Source organism: Zea mays, chromosome 7 (assembly GCF_902167145.1).
Source record: "Zea mays cultivar B73 chromosome 7, Zm-B73-REFERENCE-NAM-5.0, whole genome shotgun sequence".
Classification (NCBI taxonomy): domain Eukaryota; kingdom Viridiplantae; phylum Streptophyta; class Magnoliopsida; order Poales; family Poaceae; genus Zea; species Zea mays.
Window position 1 is genome coordinate 9,955,195 of NC_050102.1, and position 10,143 is coordinate 9,965,337.

General features: G+C 46.4%; 1 protein-coding gene across 5 annotated transcripts; it reads left to right on the forward strand.

The window, feature by feature from the left end:
- The first annotated feature begins 299 nt into the window (after positions 1-299).
- Positions 300-4,202, forward strand: LOC103632011 (pentatricopeptide repeat-containing protein At4g20740). Of its 5 annotated transcripts, none has more exons than XM_008653867.4 (4): positions 300-2,590; positions 3,185-3,276; positions 3,419-3,572; positions 3,688-4,202. In XM_008653867.4, exon 1 carries the CDS (start codon positions 369-371, stop codon positions 2,565-2,567), a length of 2,199 nt encoding a protein of 732 aa, XP_008652089.1. In that variant the 5' UTR covers positions 300-368; the 3' UTR covers positions 2,568-2,590; positions 3,185-3,276; positions 3,419-3,572; positions 3,688-4,202. The 5 variants fall into 5 exon arrangements, with proteins under 5 accessions (XP_008652089.1, XP_035816711.1, XP_035816712.1 ...); XM_035960818.1 differs by having other exon boundaries at positions 304-3,001; XM_035960819.1 differs by having other exon boundaries at positions 304-3,001; positions 3,455-3,572; positions 3,688-4,200.
- The last annotated feature ends 5,941 nt before the right edge of the window (positions 4,203-10,143 follow it).

Consider the following 10,143-nt stretch of genomic DNA (forward strand, 5'->3'; position numbering starts at 1 on the left):
CAACACACAAACATCAATGTAATCGTTGTACACTAACATTTATCGAATAATTTATTTGCCGTCGCATCGCACGGGCACGTACCTAGTGAATGCATACGAACAGAACCAACGAGAAATGAAGCGCAACTCTGATAGACTAGCAGAAATATTTTTCAAATCTTCAGATTTAGCTATTCTCTGAAATAAAATTCTAAAAGTACTATTTATGGAATGGGCCTTTTGTAGCCCGACTATGAGAAGAGCTTGGACCATGTCCGAGCCTTTGTATATATGAGGCCCAGCCCACTACGAGTTGGCATCCCCATCACTGCTCTCTGCCACTGCGGATTAGCGCCTGCGCCGCTCCCTTCACATCGTCGGCCGGCGCCATGGCCTCTCCGTCCCCGTCCTCTCCCACTGACCGCCGCCGCAGGCACACCATCTACCACGGCCACCGCCGCGCCTCGCCGCACCGGCCCACAGTCCGCGGCGGCCTCTTCACTGATCTCCGCTTCCCCTCCACTATACACCGCCCTTCCTCCTCCCCCTCCACCGCCACCGCCTTCCGCCTCCGTGACTGGGATCCACACTCGCCCTCTTCCTCGTCGTCTGCTCGCTCTCCGTCACCTCCTTCCGCCTCCTCCTCCTCCTCCACATCCGCCTCCGCTCGCCGCCTCTCCCCGCTCGCGCGCTTCCTCCTCGACGCGCTCCGCCGCCACCAGCGCTGGGGACCGCCCGTTGTCGCCGATCTCTCCAAGCTCCGCCGCGTCCCTCCATCCCTCGTCGCTGAGGTCCTCACCGCGCGCCCTCCCCCGCCGCCTCCGCTCGCGCTCCCGTTCTTCCTCTGGGCGGGCCGCCAGAAGGGCTTCCGTCACTGCTTCCCAGCTTTCCATGCCCTCGCCTCGCTACTGTCCGCGGCGGGCCTCCCAGCCGCGGCTGACCAGCTCCCCGACCTCATGCGCGCGCACGGCAGACCGATCTCCCACCCGCAGCTCACCCTCCTCGTCCGCCTCCACACCGCCGCGCGCCGCCCCCTCCGCGCTCTGCACGCGCTTCGCCGCTTCCGCCACGAGTTCGACGTCCAACCCCAGGTCCACGCGTGCAACCGCGTCCTTGGCGCGCTGGCTGCTGCGGGCCACGTTGAGGACGCGCTCAAGCTGTTCGATGAAATGTCGGAGGGTGGTGTGCAGCCCATCCCAGTGACGTTTGCCATCATGGTTCGTGCACTAGCACACGCCGGAATGGTTGATAGGCTTCTGGAGATGATTGGGAGGATGCGGAACGAGGTGTGTCGGCCTGATGTCTTTGTGTACACTGCACTGGTGAAGACAATGGTGCGGAGGGGGTATATGGATGGCTGCATGAGGGTTTGGGACGAAATGGAAAAGGATGGGGTGGAGCCAGACACAATGGCATATGCTACTATGGTCGGGGGACTCTGCAAGGCTGGGATGGTGGAGGAAGCAGCAGAATTGTTCAAGGAGATGAGGAGCAAGGGGTTACTGGTGGACAGGATGGTGTATGCATCGCTCATTGATGGGTATGTTGCTGTTGGCAGGGTTGGGGATGGGTGTAGGTTGTTGAACGAGTTGGTTGATGCTGGCTACCGTGCTGACCTGGGGATATATAACACACTTATTATTGGGCTGTGTGGCATAGGTAGGGAGGATAAGGCTCATAAGTTATTTCAGATTGTTCTTCAGGAGGACCTTATGCCAAGTTCTGATACTGTTTCACCGTTGCTAGCTTGTTATGCCGAAAAGGGTGAAATGGTTACATTTTTTGGGTTGGTTAACAAACTGGCAGAGATGGGCTTGTCTGTTGTTGAAATGTTAGTAGATTTTATGAAGCTCCTTGCAGGAAAGGATGGTAGGGTATTGAAGGCTGTGGAAGTGTTTGATGCATTGAGACAAAAACAGTATTGTAGTGTTGGCATTTATAATATTCTTATTGAAAATCTGCTGAAGATCAAGGATAGGAAGAAATCACTTTTGTTGTTTGAAGAAATGCAAAGCTCAGTTGATTTTAAACCAGATTCATGTACATATAGTCATATGATCCCATGTTTCGTGGATGAAGGAAATGTCAAAGAGGCCTGCTCATGCTACAACACCATGATGAAGGAAAATTGGATACCAAGTATGTCAGCCTACTGTGTTCTTGTGAAAGGGCTTTGCAAGATGGGGGAGATCAACACAGCCATATCACTTGTTAAAGATTGTCTTGGAAATATAGAAAATGGGCCAGCTGAATTTAAATACACCTTGACTATTCTGGAAGCTTGCAGATCAAAAAGACCAGAGAAAGTCATCAATGTGGTGTATGAGATGATTGAAGTAGGTTGTTCAATGGAAGAAATTGTCTATTCTGCTATCATATATGGCTTCTGCAAGTATGCAAGTTCAACTGAGGCGAGACAGGTATTCACTATCATGAGAGATCAAAATATCTTATCAGAAGCCAATTTTATTGTTTACGAGGACATGCTGAACGAGCACTTAAAGAAGGCCACTGCAGACTTGGTGATATCTGGATTGAAGTTTTTTGACCTTGAATCAAAATTGAAATGGAGAACCAGAATTGATTGAAGAAATATCTATATAGTTACTTGGTACAAACTTCTCTTCATTCTGATTTCAGATTTTAACTGTTGGATACATATCTCTACTACTTATTAAGAGCGTAAGCAGTGGCGGAGCCAAGGCTCGGCTAGTTAGTTGGTTAGTCATAGCCTCATAGGGCTATTTATAAGCCGCATGGCAGCAGGGAATACATCAAGCAAGATCATTATCAAACCAATCTCTCTCTCTTGCAATGACCCTCTCAAGCGCCTAGGGCTGCTACCCTAGAACCAAGCCTGCGGCAGAGGGGTATAACCTCGCCGGAGAAGACAGCTATCCCCATGGACCAAAGGTCCATGACAGCCGGGGTCGGGATCTTACTTGTCACAAATGTTGAGGATAGTGCCAATAGATTCATCTGCGCTTGTGTGGTAGTGTTCTACACATCACTTTAACATATTGTGAGCTCTTTTCCTTTTTCACCAGTCTTCTTGCTAGCCTTTTTGTATTGTGTACTCCATTATGATATGGAGAATTCTAATTTTGACCTCTATAATGCTATTCTGCAATTTATTGCAACGAGTTTTTGTTATGTGATTACGAATTTGAGTTATCAATCTTATTTAATGAAACTAATATGGCAGGAGAAAGTGGAGTTTTTGAGGGGCCAGAATTGGAGCGTTACACTGACTAGGAGCAGGGCTTCACCCTCCTCAAGCCAGCCTCCTGGCCCAAGGTAAGGATTAGTTTGAACCTGAACAACGTAAATACTGCAAGACAGCCTAATGTAGCAGTAGCAGTGTAGGATACTACGTTGTACATTCCGATCGTGGATTGCACATGTGGATTGTTGTGCCAAAGTCTTTTGTTTGGTGAAGGTGGAGAAGATGGGCGTGACAGCGTTGTTTCAACAGGAGGGTGAAGGGAGCAACAATATTGGGTTTGTCGTCAACCTTCGGCTTAATTCGCTGACGGAGTTCGGGACGCCGCCAGTTCATCGCGGGCAAACTTCTGCAAGCAGAGAAGAAAAAGGTATAAATGCCACTAAACAACGTTTTTTTGACATTGGAAGTCCTCCAGAATGCTTGACATTTGAAATACACTAATCGTATGGATGACTAATGCGCTGGATGTGGTCATGATTCAGGATGTTCTCAGTGGGAGAGAGATCAGGTCATGGCGGCCTGGCAGTGTATGAAATTGAGTACACACTGGATAGCACTAGGTGAGGGATGAAACAGATCTTCTCGGGTGCATTTGTTGCTTCAAGGAAGCTTTATCTGCTCAACATAGCCTATTCAGACACCCGGACAGTGAGTCAAGAATTGTTCTGGACAAAGCATTCCATTCTTTTGATTATGTATAGTTTATATTTTCTATGGCAGAAAATATAGTCGTGAGTATTTGTTTGTTTGTAAAAAGAGTGCTAATCAAAAGGTTGCATTGTCGTCTTGTCCAGTACTATTGCACCTTTATCAGTGATGTCAGGCTATAAGTAATTTCAGTTTAGATAATGAACTTCATCTTGCACATATTGGTAACATTATTTGTGTCGAAAGCAGTAAAATGTCGTGATCTTAATTCCTAGCCTAACACTACTGCATTTGTAATATCTTGGACTTGAAATTTTATACAGTGGAGTACATCTATATTTTTTTGAGACTTTTGTTATTTGGTTTGCGCCTGATACATTGCCTTTTTACATATTAATATATTTTACCATATTGATTCTGTAGCAACGCACGGGTATATACCTAGTGTATTTTGAGTGTTTGCAAGTGTTTATATGCTTCCCCAATGGAAAATACATGAATCATGAAGCAAACTTAAGTGTCAGCTTGATTGTTGTTATGGGTACATTACTCACTTCAGCTCTGGGACCCAGGTTCCTAGCTCATTAACCTTGCTACTTGAACTATCAGTTTCTTTCCATGTTCCTCACATCTGGTCTCTCCCTGTGTTTGTGTGTCAGGGGGTGGGGTGCTATGTTTCTCAGTTTGTTGCCATGTTCCTCACCATCATCATCATACGAAACTTGCTTTCCAGGCCACAGAACCTCTCAATCTTTGGCAGGATGAGCCTGTTAGACAAGATGCCAAACATAAAAGGATTTGGTTGGAATGTGTTCACATTGAGGATTCTCATGGGCAATATCTATGGACGTAGCTGAAAGAGTGTGAATGTGTCAGGTGTTGGTAGGAAAGTTTGCTGTGATGCAAGGTGCTAGCAATGACATTGCAGTTAATCTAGCTGAGACATTGCCACATTGGTACTGGGGAGTTATTATGGGGGAGGAAGGTGAGACTGCAAAAGAAGGGAAATTTTGGGCAGGTGTTAGGGCATTGATTGTTCTTGGCTTCTTGCCCGTTGCCTCGGAATGGACTTCTCATTGGGCCTTAGAGGACCTAAAAACTTGTGACTAATCTGGCCTGAGGAGCAACTTTTCATCGGCCGACGATGTTATACGGTGTTGAATGTTGGCCGACAAAAAGGCAACATGTCCAGCAACTAAGTGTAGCAAAGATGTGTATGTTGCGTTGGTTTTGTGGCCACACAAGAAGGGATAGAGTTTGGAGCGAAGATATTCGGGATAGGGTCAGGGTGGCACCAATTGAAACATCGGTTAAAATGGTTTAGACATGTCCAAAAGAGATCTCTTGAGGCGTCGGCGCGTAGAGGGGTTTTAGAGTGGGTCGATAATGTAAAAAGAGGTAGGGTCGACCTAAAATGACTTGGGACAGGGCGTATGAGAGATATCTTAAGGAGTGGAATATCTTTAAGAAATTAGCTAATGATAGGTGTGTTTGGAGATTAGCAATCAACGTGCGAGAACCATGATCTTTTTTTTTCTTTTTACCCTTAACTCTACCGTCTGTCTTTTACCCTTTTGGTGTTTTTCCTACCCTTTATGCCTGAGGGCTGTCTTACGCTTCGCAGGTCAAGTTTTTTTTTTGTTTCTTGTGGTTTTCATCTCTAGCCTACCCTAACTTACTTGGAACAAAAGACTATGTTGTTGTTTGGGATCCTATCTTTCTCTCTCCCTAGGAAAGCACAGTAGTATTTGTCTGAAAAGTTTATTTACAACCACTCAACTGCTTGTCTAGTCTCTTTATGGAAATTCATAAACCTGCTTATTCCAGAATTCTTTGCAAGGAGCATGGTATGGTTAACTATAGTTGATGTTTGTAGATTTATTTGCTCCTAGTTATGAGCTATTTGTATTTCATTCATAACATTTTTCTCAAGCTGATCTTCGTGATATAATTCTTTAAGTGTTTCTACCTTTAATTTTTGGCTTGAGCACTTCTGTCAGATATACTGCTATGAGCTGTTTATACTGTTATTTGCATGACACAACATGGTTGGCCATGTGGCATTCATCTTGTTATTCAGTAGCTCTGATATGTTGTTCACCAAATCTAAAGTTACTATTTGGCTTGAGTTACCTCAGCTACTAGGCATGCCATGTACTGTCAGTGATCACAGAGTTATGCTAAAGAAAGAACATGTTTAAGTAGTATTTGCAAAAACATTATTTGCACGTCCAATCGTCCATGGTAGTGTGCTGATTACTCTTTCACCCTTTGCATCCCTTAGAAAAACATTGTTACATTCTTGTCTTGAGCAAAGAATGTTACAATGTTAGTAGTTGTGATTTCCATGTGTACTTTTGAACCATTTGAAACCTGGAAACCATTATAAGGGATAGTGTAGTTGCATACATGGCGTTGAAAATATTTTCATTCATATGAAGATGTTACAGATGTGGCGCTAACTGCTAAATGCATATTAATGCCACCAAATGGATGGATGAAGCCATATATGTAATGATGGATTAATGTGGTGATGATGGCGAACTTGTTAGATTAATATTTACTTGAAATTATCATAACCATGATGATTGTATGGTGATATGACATGGGCGCCTAGGACTTTGCGCAGTGGTGATCGCAACAAGGCTTGGGACCGTGGAAGGGATCTCAGTGGGTAGGGGGATCAGCCAGAGGAGGAGCTAGTTCCGTCAGCTGGCGCAAGGTGCGCCAGGACGACTTCACCGTGGAGTATCGATCGGGCAGGCTGAATAGCGTGACTGATGCTCTCTCTCGCCGAGACGCCGAGTTTCTACCGTAGTCTGAAGGCGGCGGCCTGTGCTCTCTCGGGTCCCTCGTTCGCCCTTAGAGTTGATTTGGTGGACAGGGAATTGAAGGGGATCCATGTGGGAGGAATCCCCTCCCTATTCAAATTTGAATAAGGAGGAGATTACTCCCCCATGGATCCCCTCCAATTCCATGTGCACCAAACCAGCCCTTATCGATGACATTTGCACCGCCACCAGGGAGGCCCATGACACACAACTCCACACCCGCTGCCTACATGAGGGCACGCTGCCCAGCCCGTGGCGCCTAGAGGACGGGCTGCTGTTGCGCGCAGCTCGGATTTTTGTGTTGGACCACAACGACCTGTGCCACCAGGTGCTGCGCTTGGCCCACTCGGTAGGCGACGAAGGCATCCAGAAGACGCTTGACCGTCTCTGCTCGAATTTCTACATCTCGGGCCATCGGCCGTTGGTCCAGAATAGGTTAGGTCCAGCGCTACATGCCAGCGGAACAAGACGGAGATGCTCCGGCTGGCCAGCCTACTGCAGCCCCTCGATGGTGCCATTCCAAGTTTGGGCTGACATCTCGCTTGACATCATCGAGGGGCTGCCAAAGGTGGGAGGGAAGTCCGTCATCCTCACCGTGGTCGATTGCTTCTCTAAGAACACCCACTTATTGGTGCTCGCCCATCCCTACACCGCGGCATCGGTCGCCCACGCCTTCTTCGAGGGCATTGTGCGGCTACACGGGTTTCCCTCCTCCATCATCAGCGGCAAGGACCTCCGCGTTGATAGAAGTCACAATGAATGCATATTTGTGCATCACGACCTGATTCTTCAGGGCACATTCGTGGCTTTTGATCAAGTCAGAACCCTGTCCTTTGAAACTGCATCGAGCTCTACCCTCAGGAGGGGCGTCACGCTCTCGGCCCCCTTTTGTTCTCTAGCACCACGATTGTCTCCCTAACGATCGAGGCCTTACCTTCTTCCCCACCCACGGTGAGCTTGTTCACTGTCGGCCCCATCACCCCTTCTGGTGGCTCTGCGGGGGTGCCCCTGAGGGCTCTCATCCTTCCCCATATCCTTGCCGCCCCCTCCCCCACCGACTGGGTTGCCGCCTCTGGTGCCTCATTCCACACCACTCTTGACCCTAGATATGTCTCTTTACCCCATCCCTATAACTGTCGGTTACAGGTTGACTCTACCTTTCACCTCATCCACTATGACCTCTAAACATCCCCCATCCCCAGCAGCTCAGGTATGCGGTACTATCTCATCATTCTGGATGACTTCTCTCACTACTTGTGGACTTTTTCCTTCCGCCGTAAGTTTGACACCTTTCCCCCACCCTTCTCATTTCTTTGTGTGGGTGTCGACTCAGTTCGGTCATACCATCTAGGCTGTTTAGTGCAATAATGGACGTGAGTTTGATAACTCCGTCTCGTGACTTCTTTCTCTCCCACGGTGTGCAGCTGAGGATGTCGTGCCCTCACACCTCCCCTCAGAATGGCTAAGCCGAGTGTATGATTCGCACCACCACCAACATGTTGTGTTGCCTCCTCTTTCAGTCTTCTCTTCCCGCCCGCTACTGGGATGAGGCCCTAAACACAACCACCTATCTCCTCAACCGCCTTCCCTCGTTTTTCCATCCCACTCAGGTTGGAAACCCTAACCCTAATTAGGGTTGGGAGATATATTTATATAGAGTAGTTGGGTCTAAGGCTGTCCGCACTGGTCTACTACAAAGTTCACTACAGTAACATTTTATAGTCAATAGTGTTGCACCGGTGTACTAGATGGTACTACAAAGTTCACTACAGTAACATTTTATAGTCAATAGTGTTGCACCGGTGTACTAGATGGCCTACTGTATTCCTCTCCAACCTCAAACGAGGAGTTGATGCATTTCTGCTGCATCAGTGTACCGGACAAAGGCAAATGAGGTGGATGGTGGGGCCAACGGTGTGTGCGTTTGATATATATTGATAAAAAATGTGGTAGTTTGTATAAGATTGAGATATAGAGTAGTGGATGGGGGAGTTTTGCTACTGTATTTCAAAATGTTGATGACTATAACGGAACATTCTTTTTAGAGTAGGAATTTAGAGTACGATTAGTACGGATAGCCTAAGCCCATTACACAAAGATAACCCACCGTCACAATAGGAGAAGCACAAAAACTCTAACAGTAACTAATAAAAAAAGAGCAATTAACTCTGTATTAATTTAAGAGATACCCTCTGTTTGATGTGGCATTTCTTATCGTTATTGATTTTAGTTTTGTAATAAGGTAGAAAAGCTGAACTAACAAACTTAACAATTCTTCAAGAAAACCAATTTTATTTGTTTGAATCATTAAAAAAACGAATTTTATTGGATCAATATAGATGCCTGATCGTTGTTTGGAGCTTCATCTTGTCACTAATTTACTCGTTTTTGTTCTCTCTCTCTAAAACACTTGTGTTATGGCCTTCTGGGCATCTCGTCACTAATAACTTCGTAATTAATTTTCCATGGATCTGCTAGAGCCGCGTCACAGATGAAAATACTGGAATTCGAATATATGGGCATGGATGAAATCCATTTGGTAATATTCGCACAAAGGTATACACTACTAACTCTTTATTGTTTTTATAAATCTGTGTAAACAAACGAGCTTTCCTTGCCCCTCATCACACGAGGCAGCTGACATGCAATTATTGATAGGCAACCTTGCATCGTATGCTTGGTGGACACCAGTATTTCCAATACTAAACGTCTGCCATGCTCTCTCGCAGCAGAAGTCGCATGCAGGAGCAGGACATGGGCGCGACTGTTGGCACATGGCGTTAGGTATAACCGTTAATGCATCCTGATGCTGATGGGTTGCTGTGGATGTTTGCTTACATTCCTCTTGATTGCTCGCCAATAATGTGCGACATGGCGTTCTGATTCGAGTTGTTGATTGGTTTTTTTTTGGGTGGGGGCGCTGACAAGTGTAAAACTGTATAGATTTGCCCCCTGCCTCTTTGTTTCGTTTTACCATTTGGTTGTCGTTTGGTGATAGGATGATGCTGGTGGCTTCTCCTGTGCGTGGTCTCTGGTTTGATGCTGGTTTCTAGTGGCCCAGAGGGGTGCAAGCGATTGGATGCAGCAATCATTGTAGGTCCGTCCAGTCCATTCATAACTCCATTCATAACGTGGCTAATTGAAGGAAAACAAGGCAGAGCATTGCTGAAGAGCATCATCTCATTTCGTTTAGTTTTAAAGAAGAACAAAGTTCTGTTAGGTCATAAGACTTGAATCCTGGAGCCTAGAGTCATCCTTCTCTTTTCAGATAAAAGGCCCAAATATGAAATGAGGTTCTGGCCCGCCGATGCAACCCATGATCGTATTCGTTCAGTTTCGGAATAAACAGTTGAACTGATGGGTCGACCAGCATTGGTCATCACGCCCATCTATCAGCGTCAGGCTTACTGGCAGGCAAAGTCTAAGCATGCACTACTAATAATTGCCGCAAAAGCTATC

Bases quoted from the DNA above. Each gene is read 5' to 3' on its own strand.
- LOC103632011 (XM_008653867.4), top strand. From the start codon at position 369: ATGGCCTCTCCGTCCCCGTCCTCTCCCACTGACCGCCGCCGCAGGCAC.